This window comes from Desmodus rotundus, chromosome 4, assembly GCF_022682495.2.
Source record: "Desmodus rotundus isolate HL8 chromosome 4, HLdesRot8A.1, whole genome shotgun sequence".
Lineage (NCBI taxonomy): Eukaryota > Metazoa > Chordata > Mammalia > Chiroptera > Phyllostomidae > Desmodus > Desmodus rotundus.
In genome coordinates this window covers 115,730,877-115,751,375 of record NC_071390.1, presented here as the reverse complement: position 1 = coordinate 115,751,375, position 20,499 = coordinate 115,730,877, and the positions used below count along the sequence as shown (strand labels likewise).

General features: G+C 45.7%; 1 protein-coding gene across 1 annotated transcript in view; it reads right to left on the bottom strand.

Annotated features, from left to right (window-relative positions):
- Positions 1-19,506, bottom strand: part of FAM171A1 (family with sequence similarity 171 member A1) — a 128,514-nt gene extending 109,008 nt beyond the window's left edge. Inside the window, exon 1 of the mRNA XM_053923052.2 lies at positions 19,200-19,506. Within this exon, the coding sequence (XP_053779027.1) occupies positions 19,200-19,296 (97 nt within the window). The 5' untranslated portion in view covers positions 19,297-19,506. The remainder of the gene's footprint in view (positions 1-19,199) is intronic.
- Positions 19,507-20,499: the final 993 nt, after the last annotated feature.

The following is a 20,499-nucleotide window of genomic DNA, read 5'->3' as shown; positions in this document are numbered from 1 at the left end:
GACGAGTGGAGCTCCTGACAGAGTAGGAGGGGGTCAAAAATATCCACGGGTGAGTGAATAAATGAACAGCAGGCAAACCCAGGTTCATGCTACCACACACTGCCCCTTCCCTTTCAACTCCTACAAAGACAAGAGGGCTGAAGGGCCTTCCACCCGTTCCTGACGGCCAAGAAGCTTCTCCCCACCTGAGATGTCTCCACCACGGCTTGCATGAAGATCACTGGAAGGGCCTTTCCCCATCACCACACTAAAGAGCATTAGTGTCCTTATCTTGAAGACACTGTTGGGACCTGGAGAGATAAATGCTGCACGTCCAACCACACGAATCACACACTGAGACTGGGTACAAGTGGTTATTTTCAGCAGTTTTCGAAGTCTCTTTCTTCTGCTGCTGAAATGGACTTTACAGAGGTGAACTTTCTATGCCCTTTCGGTTGCTCTGATGTGGACACTTCCCATTGACCCAACTGAAAAAGCAGGAACAAGAATGAGGAAAGAAAGTAAAGGAGATCAGTCACAAAGATGACTAATTGTGTCTAAATAAATGATGTGAGATTAGTGGAGGAGGCTGGAGTGGAGGAAGGCTATGCTGGAAAAGCCAGACCCTTTGATGTTGGGACATCTGGTTGAAGATTAACCAACCAAGCAGAATACATGGGAAAAGTGGATTTATAGTAATTTGGGAGGGAAGACAGATCGGACCTGGCCACAGGTTCACAGACTTAGAATAACACCCACTACTCATCATGCCTGTACAGTCTAAGATGTGAGTTTATTAGCAAGTAACTCCCCCGGTCATTTTGCACACCACCCCTGCAAAAGAGCTCTTTTTCAAATGCTTCATAGAGAAACTCGGGAGGCGTGGCACTGGGTGATGCTATTATTCTCTTGTTCCCCCAACAGCTACAACTCCCAAGGATGGTGGCATGGCCCAGAGAGCGCCGTCCTTCCCATTTCCACGTGTTCCTTAGCCTCCAAACCCCGGCTGGAAAGCCACTCCCCTGAGAAGCCTCCCTCCCTGCCCAGTTAGCCTTTCCCTGCTCTGCACCCCAGCACATTCTGTTTGACAGCACTTTTTGTTTGTCTGTGTTTCCTCCATAGGAGCTTGAGTTCCTGAAAAGCAGGGGCTGAGCCATAATTATCTCTGGAATACCGTAACTTGGAACCAGAAGTGACTGATAAACACACGAGCTCTGCTGGGTGGGCAGCACGGCAGCAGCTGTGGGAACGGGGTGGCTCTGCCTGGAGGCCCGGTGCAGAAATCACGACTGAGTCAGAGAGTGTGGCTGCCTGGAGCGGCTGAGGGAGACAGCTACAAGGAGAGAGGAGGAAGATGGAGGGTGTGTGGGCGATTGCCACTGCCACACTAGACCAGCACGTGATTCACGCCACAATTTTTTCATGTATAAAAAGGAGTTTCTTCTGAAAACCTCTCAGGATTATGAGGAGCAAAACAGATAATTGATCTGAAATCACTTGAAAATCTATAATGAATCATACAAAGTTAAGATAATAAAATCAACATTTCAGGGGTGAAAGGTGAGGAAAGCAGACTCTTTGTTGGATGGAGGGGTAGGTGGGTGGGTGGGTAGATGGACGGATGCATGGGTGGACAAAGAATGGCTCATCAGCCGTAAAGCAGCTAACAGGAAGATAAGGTCAGAAACTGTCTCACTTCACACCTCGCCAGTCCACTCTCTCCTGTGAACATCTTAAGGATTGTAATTTTAGAAATGGGAAGATATGAGTAGGGAATAGCCCCACCTAATTAGCACGTTACCTAACGAGTGCACATAAACAACACCCCTGGTCCGAAGGACAGTAACTCCTTTCTCATGTTTACTTAGCAGTTATGTGGTATTTTAACATGTATTGATTTACGATATATAAATTTACTATTCAATGCAACATCTAATATATTTCCATCAAGACACTGAAAGAAACATCATTATAGACAATGATTTTATTTTTAAACTTGAAGAGGGAAATGAGATTCAAGATGGTAAACAAAGAAACTGTTTCAGACAGTAGTTGGGAAAATTTACAAGGAGCCTTTTATCAATGTTAAGTCCAACCAAAAACCTAAGTTACAGCATAAGAATCAGTTCTAAAGAAAATACAAAGCATGTGTTAAAAGCCAGTTAAACAGTTTCTTCTGCCAAGAGGTGAGGGAGCTAAAGGATCATTTTCTGAGTTTAATTTCACGAGGCCGTCTTCAAGTTTATAGCAAAGGAAAAAAAGCGTCCATACAACTGTGCACAGAGTATTTGCCTGCGTCCAGTGAGGTCGTTTAGGGAGGAGCTGTACTGGTAACACTTGGACCACCCATGGGGGGAGGGGTCTGCACGCAGAGCCTGGAGAGCAAAGCCACTTTTGAAAACGGCTCCCTGTGTTCCAGCAGATGGCTGTAAACTTGACCAGACTGCAGACACTGTGTCCTCCGCCCTTACCAGTGGAATGCATTAACTTTTCTGTCCCTTCCCCATAAGCCTTCTCACACATCCAGAGACGTGTGCAGTAGACGGCAGTTAGGTAACAAAGGGAGAGACTGATCAGCAGGGAAAAAGTGAAAGATCTTGTCTTGAAGGAGGCATCCAGAGACCAACCACCTCCATCCCACCTCCCATCCCACCTCCCCGGCTGAGATGGGAATCTTTCAAATAATCAAGTGACGATAAACACAAGTAATTTCCTCTATGCCATCCTTAAGAAGCAGATGTTGCCGTTCTGTATTACAATATTTGCAGTAACAGACTTGCACGTATCCAATGCTATTCTGTTTTCCTAGCTTGAAATAAGGACAGATTTTCCTAATATCAAAAAACGTGAACACAGTAAGAGTGACTGACCCGCAGTCCCCAGAGGGTGACTTTCTGTCGCATCAAACACCAAATAAATGTAGGACTTTGACCTTCTGCCTTCAGCAATCAGACTGAACAATCATATCTCATGAGCATCAAACAATAAAATGTTCTATGTTCCAAAAAATCCTCTCCTTTTACAACCTGTGTTAACATAAATAACAGAAGGGTTGTTTATGCCACTAATTCTATCTGCTTAGAAGTCCAAAGGCGCTGGGTAAAGGGCCCTGGGAGAAGCACCTCAGTAACAGGACGGCGGCCTACACACAGGGAGACTGTACACAGGGATCACTGCTCTTTGCCTGAACAGCTTCTACGGAGCAGGCTGCTCTGAAATAGAATAAAAGTTAGAAAAGGCCACGTGAGAGAAGAAACAACTGAAAAGAGAGGACTTGACTCGAGCGCCCACCTCTTACCCCATCACAGATGGGGGTCTCTGAAACAGCCCAGTTCCATGAAACAGGCACACGGAGAGGCACATTCATTCAAAATGTCAAGTATTTATTTTTAACACAGTCACCTGGAAAGTCAGAATTGATGAGTTCGCAGCACCGGGCTGCCCTGCCCCCTAAGCTACTTGTGGGCCGGCACTGGCACTGCCTCTGAGCAGGAGAACAGGGCGGACTGAGTCGGACAGGGCCTCCCCAACAGCGTGGGCACACCTCACCCGCAAGGCTGCCTGTGATCGCCACACAGCAGCAAGGACACGCCCCTGCTGCATGTGTGCTCTCGGTCCCTCCCACGCTTCAAACCGGTGCTCCGGGCTCCGCACGAGAAGTAGAGGGCAGTGCCCTTCAGGGACAATGAGCCTGGCAACCGTCTCCCTGCAAGTCTGAGAAAGAGGCCTGGGGAAACACTGCATCTAATAATAAATCTGCTCTTTCTCCACCAGCACCTCACAGAGACTCCAGCTGACACAGCACCTCTGACCAATTGGAGATGCTCTGGCACCGTCAACTTTTGTTCAACGATAGGTCATGCTTGCTGCTTGAATAAAACTCCTATCACTAAAATCTGCATCAACCAGCCTGTAGGTTGATGGCACAAGCAGAGGAAATAAGGAAACAATCACATATTTCGTCTAAATTTCCAAATGGTACACCCAGTCTTTAGGGGAGCTTTGTAAATCTCAAAGAACTCAATGCAGATTCGAATTTTGTTGAAGATGTTTAGAATGTTATCCTGACTTTTTGTAACTTAAAAAAAAAAAAGATTTTATTTCTTTGTTTTTCGAAAGAGGGGAAGGGAGAGAGAAAAAGAGGGACAGAACCACTGATTGATTGCTTCTCACATGCCCCCAACTGGGGCCCTGCCTGCAACCCAGCCTGACCGGATCCACCTTTCCGTTCTCAGGCTGGCACTCAATGCTCTGGGCCACACCGGGGCTATCCTAACTTTCTAGAAAGGCCGTTAGAATACTTTGAGGAATTAACTCAATACAGTAATGATGCAAAAGGGTCAATGAACTGTCCCAAGTAACTTGCAGAGGCTGCTTAGTCATTAAGAGATTCTGGCACCTGTTCCAGTGTGTGACTCTCGCACCTTCCAACTGGCGTACACATTTAGGTTTTCTTTGAGGAGGAGAACAGGCGTGGAAGCAGTCCTGTAATAACCTCCAGCGGCGCATCAGCAGGATGCAAATATTAGCCTCTGAAAGGGTTACTTTTACTTTCCCTCTCCGTCCCGGTCCTTCCCCACCTAGACGCACACACGTGCACACGACGACCACGTGGCCCATCTGGTAGGTACGCGATGATGTGCTCCGCCTGGCCGACTGGGTATTCGCTGAGAAGAAAATCTGGCGTGTGACTGACTTTAATAAACTATGTTTTAAAGGTCTATATTAAAACGCTGTTTAAAAAACATAAACATAGTAGTAAAACCTCAGGTTTGATTCTAAAAGTGCTAAACACTCTTTAAACACCAAAGCCATTCATAGCTGGAAAATAAAATGTATGTACTCTATTATCTGTCTGTCTGTCTGTCTATCTATCTATAAATCTGCCCACCAAAATGGCTAAAGTTAAAAAAATTAACACCACCAAATGTTGGTGAGAATGTGGAATAAAACTTTTCACACTTTTCTGTGTGTGTGAAAAAAGATACAACCAATTTGGAAAAAGGCCTAACAATTTCTTATGGAAGTAAACATTCACCTACCCTGTAACCCAGAAACACCTCTCCTCGGTATTTTCCCAAGAGCGACGACAGCACAGGTTCCCAGAACAACTGTGTCGAACGTCCACAGCAGTGCGTCTGCAGTAGCCAACGCCCGAAAAACGTGCCTATCGCTAGGGGAATGGACAAGCGAACTGTGGAATGGTCATACAGAAGAATACCAGTCATCAAGAAGAAGAAACAATCTACTGATAAAAGCAACAAATGGATGGTTCTCAAAAATATGGTGATTAAGAGGAGCAAGAGTATGAACTGTATGTTTCCACTTATATGAAGTTCTAGAACAGGGGGGAAAAAAAAAGGAATCTATGGTAGAAAAAATCAGAACAGTGGTGTCCCCTAGGAATAAGGCAGAAATTTACTGAGAAGGGGCATGAGAGAACTTTCTGGAAGGATGGTGATAATATTCTGTATCATGATGGGATTTGGGGTTGCACAGATATATGCATGTGTCAAGATTTGTATATTTCCTCATATGTAAATTTCCCTTTGCGGAAAAAAATCACAAATAATTAGCTTGAACACTAGTTAATGACATGCATGCTGCAGTATTTGGAGGAGAGACCACTGATGTCTTAGACATACTTTTAAAATGCATAAAAAAACAAAGTCAATTTATAGATAAAATAATGAATAAATTATAGATAAATAATGAAGCAAGTAAAATATTAGTTGTATAATGTAAGTGGTGAGTATGGTACTCATGTAAAAGTTTTTCCATTTTTTTGTATGGCCCAACATTTTCACGAAATAAGTTAAAAATAATCTGTTATAGTCCTATAATAACATTTAAACATTTATTTTCAGGATCACTGCATAAGAGGAACTAAGTGGCCTTTTTTTTTTTTAGTGAAAAAGATTATTAACTTTTGCCAGTAAGTTCAAATACCAAAATAAATACAAGAGTATTTCACACTTACTTCACAGTCAATACAGCCTTCGCTTGATGCCAAAGGAGAACAAGGGCATCTTATTTTGCTTTACAAATCCAACATACCTGAAAGGATTGTTTTACAAATAACCACATCCTTCCCTAGCCCCAGCTCCCCATTGATGGCTTCCAACAAGTTTCTCTTGTTATGTAAACAGTTTGCCAAATGCTAATGGTCTTGAAACAGGAGCCAGAAGATTCCCCTACTCCCAGCTGGGCGCAACCCTAAATCCCACCCTGCTGGACTGGACCTCCCTCAAAGAGCTCATCGGAGTTATTTGTGGAAACTTACCGCTTCTCTGCATCTGGATCTCACGCAGCACCAAGCACAGAGCTGAGCTGCTCTGCAAATAACTGTTGGAGGTTGTTTTCCATGGTGGAGGCAAACAGGGACCCTCCCCCCCCCACACACACAAGGGGATACTTTTGTGTTTCTGCATAAAAATGACCAGGCCCATTAAGAGCCCCCTTTTTATTTTGGTAAAATGTTATGATGATTAAAATTGAGTAAGATTATCAATTAATCCTCCAAGCCATGAAAGCTGCCTAGTCTGAGGGTGAAGTCCAGACTGCTCCGTGTCACGGGGACTCTGCCACTTACTTCGGGAAAGTGGTGCAACTTCCCTGTGCCTCCAATTCCTCTTCTGATACTTGCACCTCGCAGGACTGACGTGAGGATTAAATAAAATAATCCATCGAGGCTCGTGGCATCATGCCAGGCACGCAATACGCACCCAATACATGCTGGCTAATCTTTATTTTTTCACGTCTAGGTGAATGAATCTGAGAGTGCCTGTCACTATCGCACTGACTTAGCATTAAGGACAGCGGAGGTAGCTAAATATGGGTCATTCAAAGAAATTTGGTATATGAGTGATCAAAATAAACCTTCTTTAAAGTCTTTCAGGGTCAAAATAAAAAACTCAGGACCACTTTAAATACAGCATTTGGTATCAAATAAGTTGCCTTAGGTTTTCCTTGCAAGTGAATGCACAGAACTTAGACCTGAGTCCATAGAGTTTAAAGTCTCAGGGCAGGAAGAGACACAGAAGTCACTCCTCCAAACCCTTCTCGAGACCCAGTGAAAGGACGCCCCGTGCAGTCCTCCTCCCTGCTCCCCTCAGCCTCCCCTTCGGCAGGGAGATCTGCAGTGCCCACCCCCTGCTTGATGCCAAAGCAGGAGCCCGACTGACCCACCCTCCACATCATGGCTGAATGAGCCCCCTAAAGATGTCCGTGCCCTCACCCCTGGAACCTGCAAATATGTTCTATCAAATAGTAGAGGGAACTACAGAGGTTACCTAAGGTTACAGACTATAAGTTAGGGAGACTTCCCTGGGGTATGCGGAAGGCCCACTCTAATCACAGGAGCCCTCAAACGCAGTGACTTCCCCTGGTTGTGGTCAGACAGACAGGCAGAAGAGAGATGCTAGAGCTGTGGGACGTGAGGACAGGACGTGATGCTGCCGTCTTGGCAAAGGAAGGGGTGACGTGACAAAGAATACACGTGGCCTTAAAGAGTGACCAGAGGCTCCCACTGACAGCCGGCAAAGAAACAGGGACCTCAGCCCTCTACCTGCAAGGGGCTGAAATCTGACAATTTGAATGAGTTTGGAAGCAAATTTCTTCCCAGAGCCTTCAAAATGGAGCATGGCCCAGCCGATGCTTTGATCTTGGCCTTGTGAGACCCTAAGCAGAGACTGGCCTGAGCTGTGCTGTGCTCAAACTTCCCACCGATGGCAACTGGGGGACAGCAGTGGTGCTGCTTCAAGCTGCTGTAGTTCAGATAATCTGTGAAGGCAGCAATAGAGAATGAATGCAGTAGTCCCTAAAATTCCTGCGGTTCCCTAACCCTGCAGCTCTTTGGTCTAGACCACACCTTCTCTGGCTTCATCTTTCATAAAAAAGGCTTTGAAGTGACCTATTTATCTGTCTTGCTTTTTGAAACAACAGCAGCAACATGCCTGGAGGCCCTGCACCTGACGACCTTACTTCAGCTCTTCGGGGCCGAGCCTGTGCGGACAGATAAATGGGGAGAAGCTTGTGTGGGAGGGCGGTGTGACCACAGGGGCCAGCAGGCCCAGCCCAACATTCACAAATGTCATGGGTGGATGAGCACATGACATGGATAACGACGGCATACAAAGCCAAGCGGCCTTATTTCAAGCTCTCCTCTGAATGTATGTGGAGGGTCAACCAATCTGAAATCCGGTGTCGAGGACCCAATATAGCCCTTCAGGTACAGTCCCACCAGCATGAGACAGAACCGGATTATGTCTTAATCTGCTTTCTAAAAACCAGTATTCATCAGGGCAGCCAGCCCAAGGTCCCCCTGGCAGTTTTGGTAACCAAGTCACACTTTCTACTCACTTTTTACTTAACTGATCTTGCAGTCACCTAAAAGATCTTTCCTTAAAAAAAAAAATAGGTTTCTTCCTTTCCATTCTTCAATTTTGTTAACTTTAGTCCATACTTACTGACCACAGAGTTGTTTTTTTTAACCAAACTTTTGCAACAGATTGAATGTTTCTGTCCCCCCTAAATTTACGGTATATGTCGAAACCTAATCTTTAATGTTGTTGTATTTGAAGGTGGTGCCTTGAGAGGTGACTATGTCCTGAGGGTGAAGACCACATGAGTGGGACTGGTGACCTCATAAGAAGACACCACCGGGAGCTGCTTCTACTACGTGAGGACACGGCAAAAAGATGACTGTCTCTTGACCACCCTGACCAGACACCAAATCTGCCAGTGTCTTCATCCTGGACTTCCTAGCCTTCAAAACTGTGAGAAATAAATTTCTGTTGAGTGTAAGCCACCCAATCTATGGTATTCTGTTTTAGCAGCCTGGATGGACTAAAACACCCCCTTTTCACATTTATTTCATTAAGAAAGTATAATAAGACTTCCAGTCAAGATGGAAGCATTCATCCAGACGGGTAGGAGGGGTGGAGACAGGGAGCCGGGCGAAGAGGACACGGAGCAGTGGCAGCAAGGCAGCAGTGACCAGGCAGCAGCAGTGGTGGCTGGCGGAACAGGTGGTCCCACGCTAGGGTACCTGGGGAGTGAGCCTCAGGCCAGACAACAGAGTCCACAATTCTAGCACCAGGAAAATAAAGTCTCATAATTCCTGGCTATAAAAACCAGTGCGGCTTGGGGCAGCAGAAGAACCTGCAGGTCTCCCAGGACAGTCCACACAAAGGGCCCACGGGATTCTAGATTGTACGTAAACCCCCCCACTCAGGGAATCACCACCAGGGCTACAGCTAGAGGGGTGCCAGTTGCAGGTGACTGGAAGCAGGGTGAGTGCCAAACAAGCCTCCAGCAGTCAGGCAGTGGCACTGTCCCCTCTCAGACCCCTTCCCCAACAGAGAGACACAAAGTGCTGAAGTGGGTTGCCCCACCCTAGGGATCACCTGAGAAGCCGCCCCTTATAACATAACAGGTATGCCAAGGCAGGGAGTCAAAGCAGCTCTACCTAACACACAGAAACAAACACAGGGAGGCTGCCAACTTGAGAAGACAAAGAAATATGGCCCAAATGAAAGAACAGAACAAAGCCCCAGTAAAAGAACTAAGCGAAATGGAGATAGCCAACCTATCAGACACAGAGTTTAAAACACTGGTGCTAAGGATGCTCAGAGAACTCATTGAGTACAGCAAAAGCATGAGGGAAGAAATGAAGGCTACACTAAGTCAGATAAAGAAAAACCCACAGGGAACTAACAGTGAAGGGAAGGAAGCCAGGGTTCAAATCAACAAACTGGAACATAAGGAAGAGATAAACAGTCAGCCAGAACAGAATGAAGGAACGAGAATTCAAAACAATGAGGAGAGAATAAGAAGACTCTGGGATATCTCCAAATGTGCCAGCATCTGAATCTATGGGTGCCAGAAGAAGAAGAGGAAGAGCGAGAAATTGAAAACTTATTTGAAAAAATAATGAAAGAAAACTTCCCTAATTTGGTGAAGGAAATAGATGTACAAGTCCAGGAAGCACAGAGAGTCCCAAACAAGATGGGCACAAAGAGGACCACACCAAGACACATCATAATTAAAATGCCAAAGATTAAAGATAAAGAGAATCTTAAAAGCAATAAGAGAAAAGTAGAGTTACCTGCAGAGGAGTTCCCATAAGACTATCAGCTAATTTCTCAAAAGAAACCTTGCAGGCAAGAAGGGGCTGGAAAGAAGTATTCCAAGTCATGAAAGGCAGGGACCTACATCCAAGATTACTCTATCCAGCAAAGCTATCATTTAGAAGAAAGGGCAGATAAAGTGCTTCCCAGACAAGGTAAAGCTAAAGGAGTTCATCATCACCAAGCCCTTATTATATGAAATGTTAAAGGGACTTATCTAAGAAAAATAAGGAGATCAAAAATATGAACAGTAAAATGACAACAAACTCACAATTATCAACAACTGAATCTAAAAACAAACTCAGCAAACAAGCAGAGCAGGAACAGAATCATAGATGTGGAGATCATTTGGAGGGTTATCAGTAGGGAGGGGGAAACGGAAGAATGGGGGAAAAGGTACAGGGATTAAGGAGTACAAATTCGTAGGTACAACATAGACAGGGGGAGGTTAAGAACAATATAGGAAATGAAGAAGCCAAAGAACTTACTTGGACGACCCATGGACATGAACTAAGGGGAGGACTGCTGGAGGGGATGGTGGTATCGGGTGGAGGGGGGAAAGGGAGAAAAATTGGGACAACTGTAATAGCATAATCAATAAAATACACTTTTAAAAAGAAAGAATAATCAATTTCCCAGAAATGTACTCATCCACATCATTAATAAAATATTAGTAAGCTATAAATCATAAATGAGTAATAATCAAATTAAGAATAAACAAATAAAATGTTAATAATAAAATATTAAGACCCAAGTTACATGTGCTTTAAGTATTTATGTTAAGGTAAATTTTCATTAGAAAATGCTTCTCATTGACCTTCTTGAGTGACATATGCTTAACCGTGGCACAAAGGGACCACACCGCACGCACCCTCTAATCTGACCAGTACGAAGGAAGAGACTAAACCTCGTCCACTGAGACTCTGCTACTAACCTTCGTTTTGAAAGCAGAAGTCTTACTAAGCGGACTCACGTCACCCCTCGAGGGCAGCTTTAACCAGTGTTCAGTGTCTTGAGCTCAGCTCTCTCAAAACTGCATCAAAATTACATTAAAAATCTTTCCCTCTATATGAATTCAGTAACTTTTTTACTCAAATTCTGAGTTCAGAAAGTAGGTTCAACCAAATAAAATGTTCATCTGACTTGGAAATAGTTGTTTTTCCTCATAAACTCATGCTTCCCTTTCCCTGTGGGGCACAGTGCAAAACAAAATAACAAAACAAACCAACCTCGTATAAAATCGACACTAACTTCCAAGGTATCTTTTCCCAAACCAGCTTTTCCTATGCCGTTTGCTAGGAAAATATTTGAATATGTGTTTATATGCTTTATATAAAATAAAGAATCTGAAATGTTTGAACATATTACATCCATATTTGATCATTTTGTCTCTCCATGCAATTTGAGTGCTATGAGCTTCACACGATTATGTCTTTAATTATTTTATTCAGAGCATCGACTGCCATTGGGAAGCACCACAGAACCAGTATTTTCCAATCCATGTGGTCTCTGCTTAATAACTGATCACGAAAAGGAGTTTTCTTACAACTTTTAAGAGCACTCAGTGATGTACTGAATACTTAGGCTCTAGAAAATAAAACATCCTCTGTCTTTCTATGGATACATTAGAAATTAACATCACAGGCAACCAATAGCTGGACTTCAGTCACCCAAGTGCCAGTGGGTTTTATCTTACTCAAGAAACTCATGCCTAATTACATGAAAGTATCTTAGTTTTGTCCTTCTTTATGAATTTATTTTTTCATTTCTTTCCCAATTGGATTATAAAATATCACGGGGTAAAGACTTCTAAAGAATCGGGCTTATACAAAAATATATTGTCCTCCTCCACGCCACCTTTTTTCTGTCTAGTAAGTAGCATCCTGTCTTCATACAACAGATACTCGATATTCAGGATTTCAAGAGCAGGAGAGAGGAACACTGCTGTAGGCGAAGGGAAGTGAGGGTGTACAACAGTCACCCAGAGGATGGTGAGCGGTGTGTTCTAGACGGAGCAGACGACTTAAACTGGTGAGGAACGGGAGATAAGGCTGGAACAGGCACGGGAGGAAAGGCAGGAAGACTGTAAAGGCTGGACTCGGTATTTAGACATACTTTGGGCAACACGAAAACACTAAATGCTTTCCGCAGGAAAGAAACGGGACTAAACTGGTGTTTGAGAGGGACGGCATGGAAGAGACGCTGGGTTGAAAGAACAGACTAAAACAGAAGGACACGCTGCCTTCAGCGAGTCCCCTCTGAGGGCTAAGGTGTGCATGGCAGTGAAGACGAAGAGAACTGAATAGTGAATGTTTATGGGATATGCTGGGGAGATGGGTATGACACCTCAACAAGTGCTTAGGTCTTCTGCCTATTCCCTCCCTTTCTCCATTATTTATTTACTTCTGGCCAAAGCCCTAAAATCAGGAAGATTCAAACTTCTCTCCATTCTTGAGCTCACTTCCTTGGGAAGACTCGAGCCAAGGCACTTCATTATCCTTGTCCTTCCCCCAGCCCAGTGGGGGGGTTTGCATCCCCCACTAAATTGCCAGAGACCCCCTCAACTGCTGTTGTGGGACCCGCCCACACGTCACATGCTTTCCTTCTCTGGACCCCACTGAACTTGGTTCGTTTGCCCCCACTGAGATAGAAAATTCGCAAGATGAGCAGGGTCACACTTCCAGCATTCCCCAACAGGTGTAGTGTCAAGGATAATCCAGGTGTTTCCACATTGCTCTGTCCTCTGCCTGCACCAGGGTGTCTTCAATCGTTTATGGGGACCAGGCCGGGAGCTGGTGGGGTGGGGGGTTTGCCTGATAGAGGCAGCAGCACATCAGAGGGGCTGAGCTGAGCCTCGGAGACAGCACCTGGGAGGTCGTTCGGGGGGGGGGGGGGCTATCATTTCCTTACATGAAGACATGGGGGGCCTATGCTGACATTCAATCACAGCGTTCTTTTATCTCACTTACTACCAATAGATACGCTTCAGCAAAAATCAGAGCAAAGCTTGAAAGCGAGCAAGATTTCTAGAAGCGGCTTTCGGCAGGGGTGTAGGAGCTGCATGTCCTCCCTTCTGGTGTGAACAACCCCAACCCTGGATAGAACACAGAGGACTCATGCATCTTGCTCACAAATAAAAACCCCACCCCACTGATCTCGTCAGCAAAAAAACTGGTTATTTTGGTGGTTATACTAAGGGTCCTTGAGATGATCCTCAAGAATCCCCAACACAGCTCCAATTTGTCAGAATTTTGTTAAACAGATGCAAAAACTTCATGCATTTCTCCAATTGTTACGTTCAGGGGCTTGGTCCCAGGAGGTAGGTGACACTCTGCATTACCCTGACTGTATGGGTGCAGCTTTTTTCAGAATTCTTGAGGATTGGGGTCTGTATCAGTTTCCTATTGCTACTAGAACAAATTACCGCAATTCAGTGGCTTAAAACAACATGGATTTACTAATTTTACAGTCAGAACCCCAAAATCAGTATAATCAGGCTAAAAGTGAAGATGTTGGCAAGGCGGCATTCTTCCTGGAGGCTCCAGGGGAGAACCCCTTTCTTTTCCTTTTCCAGTTTCTAGAGGCAGTTGCATTCCATGGCCCTGGCCTTCCTCCACCTTCACAGCCAGCTCTCTGACTCTTATTCTGCTTCCGTTGTCACATTGCAGACTCTGCCTCCCTCTTGTAAGGATCCTTGTGATTACAGAGAGTCCACTTGGATAATCCAGAGTAATCTTCCCACCTCAAGATCCTTAATTTAATCAAAGTTCCAGGGATTAGGGCATGGGCATCATCGGGGGTCACTATTCCATCTCCCACAGGGTCTCTGTGGTTAGACAGCACCACCATCACCTTTCTCTCTCAGCCTGGGCTTCCTCATCTGCAGAGCAAGGAGTATAAACTTGACCTTCAAGATCCTTCTGATACTATATAAATACATCTCTCTTGATCTAAAGACATCTGTGTAGAGATGCTATATAAATGCACCCGTAAAGTTACCAACTACATAGATTATAAGGTAGAAAGGACCTAAGAGGACACCCAGATTCCAAGTCCCATCAATGGAGAACTTCAGGTACGCGGGTTGGAGAAGGATATTGGAAGGTGAGGAGTTAGAGGTATACTTGGAGCACTGAAATGAAGGTGAACAGTAGCTTCTCGGATATACAGAAACAGAGCTAGGCACAGGGTCAAAGAAGAGTTAGAAAAGGTAGAGTCATTCACATAAAAGGGTTTAATTAATAGACTCTGTAAGGATTAATAAATTCTGTAAGAGGTAAATGAAAGAAAAAGAAAACTATTTGTAGACTGACTGGAATCCACAAGGAAGAAGAGCTAGCAAATCATTTCAAGCAGGGGCTTGATCAAAAGAAGGTGGAATCATCTTAAATATGTTGATTGAACTGTTTATTTGTTCATTTTTTAAAAGACTTATTTATTTATTTTTAGAGGGGAAGGGAGGGAGAAAGAGAGGGAGAGAAACATCAATGTGTGGTTGCCCTAGGACGTCCCCTACTGAGAACCTGACTGGCAACCCAGGCGTGTGCCCTGACTGGGAATTGAACCAGGGACTCTTTGCTTAGCAGGAGGGCACTCAATCCACTGAGCCACACAAGCCAGGGCTGAACTGTTTATTTTTAAGGACACTTATTATAAACCACTTTCTAATATATTTAATTGCCTCAAATTTTGCTTATTTACAAAAATTATACTTTTCTTAATATAGGGCATATTATTGGGTCACACTATAATTTCTTTTAAAAAACAATTACTTCATACAGTTAATTGGTCTATTATAGTGCCAAGTTTAATTTAAAAAATACATTCAGTTCCATGTTTGTTGGACCTGAATAATTTAGCTAGAACTGGGATCTTTAAAAGTTCTGAAACCATATTCGGTGATGTCAAATGCAAAAGACTTTTTCAAAATATTAATCTATAACTTTATCAAACTACAATAGCATTATTGGACTATCTTATAATTTCCATTAAACATGCTTCACAAAAGATACAAAAGGTAGTTGTTGGCACAGGACAAATTCTCCCATCTAGTTTTCTGAAAAACTTGTATCCATTTTTCCTTCAATATACAGTATTTCCAAGTGCTTTTTTAGTAGGTAATATTTACTAAAATTACTAAATTAGTATTTATCAACAATAATAAAGATGTACAGATTTACAAAGATATCATCAGTACTTTATTCAATAGAGAGTTGATTAAAACTTAGGAAGTACTTCCATTCGCAGGCTTTTAGTTTAGAAATCCGGGCATCCCTTGTATCATAGGACAAGTACCAACAGGATACAAAAGTAATTCATAAAGTCATTTCAGAGACCTTGCCAGCAATTCCCTAGACTTTGCTGTTGCTTCTAGACAGAGCTTTCGCACCTGGCGTCAACAAAGCCCTGTGGTTTCCCAGGCTGTGCGTCTGCGAGTTTTATTGAGATGGTATGTTCTTAATGTAACGTCAGCATAAGTAGGGCTTTGCTGACTGATCCTCCCCATTTCTTATGTTGCTTCATGGACTTTCAACTGATGGGGTGGGGGGCGGGTTCTAATAACTGAAACTGGAGTTTCACCAAGAACACACCTTTCAGAAAGAGAGACAACCAAGCATTCACCTCAAATGTTATGACAGATTGTAGCTTCTCTGAGATGAACAAAAAGTTAAGGCATCATTGCAAAATTAGATAATGAACAGCAAAGTCAGGATCATACAACAGAAGTCCAAGCCCGAAGTCCTTAACCTAGCTCTGACCACTTCTGGCACTTACAACGTGCTGGGCTCCGCAAACACATCCCTACAGAGCACATCTGCGCGATTTACTGTTCTCAAGGTCAGCCCCCTCTATCAAGCCAGGCTCAACGCTCAGTTTGTAAAGGATGGAGAAAGGCAAAATTGTCAATGCTTTGGGATAACAGTTTCTGTAACATTTCCAAAAAAAAATGATACTATAAACACTTTAGAGCAACCTAGATGAAACACTTAATAAAAATAGGCAATCATATTCTAGAACTAGCTGAAATTCATGAGGAGCAAACCCTCACTGTGACACCCATTGCCTTTGAAATCCCTTCGCTGATTCAAAGCAGCGACACCAAGAAGACAGAATCTGACGCCAAACCTTAAATCTTGTCTTAAATATATAAATAGCAAAGTTATGCCAAGAAGTTTTGCAAGATGTTAGTTTCCCCAGATAACACAGTAAAGATTTATTTCATAAGGAAGGTGTCATTCAGTCCCAAGAATCTAGCTGGAACACTACACAGTGTATGATCTGTGTGTTCTGGGTCTCTCAGTTTTCCCCAAGGAATTTCTAAGTCCTGTTGGTACACGATGTCTGTGTGCACAATTCATGTTCAAAGCACGATTCAAGTAAGTTTCAGCCACAGAAGTAAAACTCCTACAAATTAGGTTTCAGAGAAGGGAAACTTTGAAGTGTTCTCCTTAAAGTGAGTGCTAATGACGATGACTGCAGGTTGCACTAAAAAATCACTACACTACAGTGATTTTTCAACCGGTGTGCTGCAAGAATGTTTAAAACATGCAGTACCTGACTATTTAGGCAGGGACACTGGCCTCTTTTCCCTTAGATTATCAAATTTAAAAATGACAACAGCCAACACCACAACAGCCATCAATACAAATGAATCAAAAGTATACGGGTCTTCTTTTTTTTTTGTCAGATTGGCAAAAAAAATGTATTTTGGGGTGTGCACAGAATTTTACTAAGCAGCATATGTGTGCCATGAGATAAAAAAGGTTGAAAATCGCTGCTCTACAGTACAGGTACTAGCTGTCTTCAGCCCTTCATCGATGCAGCGCTGACCACGTACATGCAAAACAATCTACGAAGTGCTGCGGGAAATGCAAAGTGGAATCAGATGTGCCATTTGTCTTCATTGTGTGCAATCCAGGAGAGCAGAGAAAACATGCATTTTAAAACTATGTTACAAGTGTCAAGATGGTCTGATGAACTCTGAGTGGTGAAAGAGACCTTAGGATGTCAAAGGAGATACTGTCCATTCCCATAAAAGTGGTACTAGCTCAAAACCCAGATGCCAGGTAGTGAGACCCTGACTTCGGTTAGGGCTCCTGGGCTCAACTCTTTAAGAAGCCATCCTCATCCACTCAAGGAAGTAATCTAGGTCGAAAAATATTCCACTCGACCATCCCATATCCTAAGATTCTCTTAGTTATGGTATAAATATCCTCACAGTTGTCGTTCCTCTTCCACTCCACAGAACATCCCACTTCTGAGAGTTGAGTTACCTCATCTGATGTTTAGCAGCAAAAACTCTGTAAAATGTGGTCTCCAACCTAAACCTAGTAGGTTCTTTCCATGACTTCCCCTCAACCCCCCAGTTGAGGCCAACCAAGCCTTCCCAATTTTACAAGTGCACAAACTTAATATTTCTATACATTGCACTTCAAGTGTAAAACAAAAAAGTCAACCCCTTCTTTGGAATTAATGGTTTCCTTGAAACGCAAAATGTCACTCATTAAAATAGCTAATTCAAAGAGCGGTAGGGTATTAATGAAAGAGGCTCCAAGTCAACACCAATGACCTAATGTCCTAAACATTCATTTCCTACATGAAAAAATACATGGGTCTTTGTACCTTGTCGATGCCCCCCCATAACATACGTTACTACATTTATACACAATTCATAATATGGTATGAGTTGGTATGAATATGGTATGGTATGATCGTATCATGTCATAGCTATAGCAAAGGCAATGCAAGAAAGAGATGCCGGCAAACGTACAGCAAGGGATGGATATGAAAACCTTTAATTCAACGTGTATGTAACAAACTAAACCCAACAGATTGTGGGCGGAATCTTACTCCCTGATACAACGTCAGGAGTAGAAGGCCACCCAGGTTCTCTGCTTCTGTATTTGTTATAAGGGAGAAAGAGGGTTAGCATGAGGATGGGGGTATGGCAGGGTCTGAGCAAGAGGACACGGGAGGGAGGCTCTTCACTCTGCCTGCAGGACTGACTTCACAGGACACACACCTTTCTGCAAGGAAAGGGCATGGGCAAGGAGGCTGGGGTGGAGGGAGGTGGTCTCAGGGCTGCAGGAGACCTCTGCGGGAGACCCGAGAGGGAGAGGTCCGCGGTGAGCCAGCAGCGGTGTCCTGCTCCGAGGCAGATGCTCCTCTGCGGCGGCCTCACTCACCCTCTTGAAAAAACAGGCAACAGAGCAGCACTCGATTCTGTCCCCACAAAAGCGAGCAAAGGAAGCTTGGGGTTCCCCCCCAAATAAATTCGTGCTTTAAAAACAAAAGACAGGCGCCTGGCCTTCCTCAGAGGCGACCACATTACTTCCAAGGCTGGAAAGCAGATTTGCAGAGGCCAAAGATTAGACAAAAGGCAGGAGCTGGCGACACACAGACCTGGAAATGATTGTTGTTGTTTTAAAGTGATTAGGGCCTCCCAGTTCCAATTCTTTCTCCCCTTTAGGGGGTGATTCCTTCGGCGATAAGAAAATCCCTCAAGGCCTAGAGAAGACGTCGAATAGGGAGGAGGAGGAGACCCCCTAAACTTTCCCGAACTGCGTAAGGCCCGTAGCTGGCAGCGGCCGTAGACATCGGGGTCCCAGGGTGCAATAGGCACCCAAGGGGTAGTAGCCACCCCCTCGCCACCACAGAAGAGAAAAGAATCGAGCGTAGCCTGCCCTCCCGGGCTTCTAGGATCAGAGCCCGAGGGGCAGAGCGGGCAGCGGCGACCCGGGGGCTGCCCCTGTGGCTGGGGAAAAGGAGATGGAGCCGCATACCCAAGTCAACGCATAAAGAAAAGGACCTTCGGATGCATTAGAACGCGCCACCCGAAGCAGCCAAGCTGGTGCCACCCGCACCCCCACCTGTCCCCAGCCCCTCCGAAGCATCTGCTCCAGGCCCCTGGGCGTCCCGGGGCGGCGCCGCCCCCTCCAGAGCGCAGCGCGGGGGTTGCAGGCCCGGCTCCCGCGGCAGCGACACAATGCGGCCCCGGAGCCTCCCCGCGGCCACCTCTCTGCGGCAGGCCCGTGGCCCACACAAAAGCCCGCCGGCCCGGCCTCGCCTTTCGCCCCGCCGCGCACCCACCTTGGGCTCCCGCCCCCGGATCCCGCAGCGTCTTGGTCACCGCCTTCCAGACGTGGCAGCCCAGCAGGCAGAGCAGGAGCGCAGCGGACCTGCTCATCTCCGCGCCGCGGAGCCCGGGCCGGTTCGGCCTCGCCGACCACCGGGACGGAGCGGCGCGTCAGGGGCGGCTGGCCGCCGCGCCTGCCTCCATATCGCCTGGCTCCGCGCGCGCCGGGCCCGCCGTCCAATTGGCCGCGCCCCCGCCCGGCGCGGCGCCGGGCTCCGCAGCCCCCGGCCGCTCCCTCCTCCGCGCACCCGGGTGGGTTCTCCGAAGCGCCGGCGCCGCGGCCCTGCCCACCCGTTAACCCGTTCACGCCCTGCCCTGTCGGCGGGCAGCGCCCAGTTCCTGGGTCCTGGTGCCACCTGGCGGCCGCCACGCCGCGGGGGAGGACAGTGCGCTGCGGGGCAGGGCTTCGGCCTTGCAACGCTGGCTTTCGCTCCCCGCACCGTCGCGTGCCCGCGAGCCCCCGCTAGAGCAGGGAGCGCGATCTTTAGCACTGGTACAGCCCGCATCCCCCCATTCCCCGCTGCTTTGGAGGAAAAAAACACCTGCCTTTCAGATCTGAAGCCTTCACACCTGGTTAACCGAGGGTCTCAGGGTGTGACCTGCCTCAGTTTCCTAAGTGTAACGCCGTCCTGCAACTATTCTTGTCCCAATCCCCGTATGCTCTCAGGGTAGATTGGACAACCAACCTGAAGGTCAGTGGGGACGGAATCCTAAACGTGTGTAAACTGTCCTAGGCCCTCAGTGCCTGAGTACTGACAGGTGAACACCGCCAGGTTAAAGTGCGCTTAGCTATTTCTAGAAGGTTAAAGTGAGTAGGAAAATTTACAGTGATTGAGGCCCTTGACACTTTCTCTTCGCTTGTTTTGCATTCACTATATAATATGATCCAAGAGGTAGGTACTGTTCTCCTCATTTACAGATGAGAAAATAGAGTCTAAGGATGGTTAAAGAACTTGTCTTTAGCACACGGGTGGCCACTGGCAGAGCTAAGGTTCAAACAGGCTGGTCCCAAGTATGAATTGAAGCTCTTCACAAAAACCGCATGCTTCCCTCAAGCAGACATGTACTCACCCCACTCCGACTTCCCTTCTCTCCTCGCTCCTGTCTGTGTGCCCTCCTCCCCACAACCCTCATGACACCTTTGGCTCTCTACCCTGTCTCCAACCAGCACTGCGGTGGCCCTAGAACCTCTGCAAGGGATCCAGGCTCTAAAGAAATCCACGCCAGATTCACCCTCTGCCTACTGCTGCATCC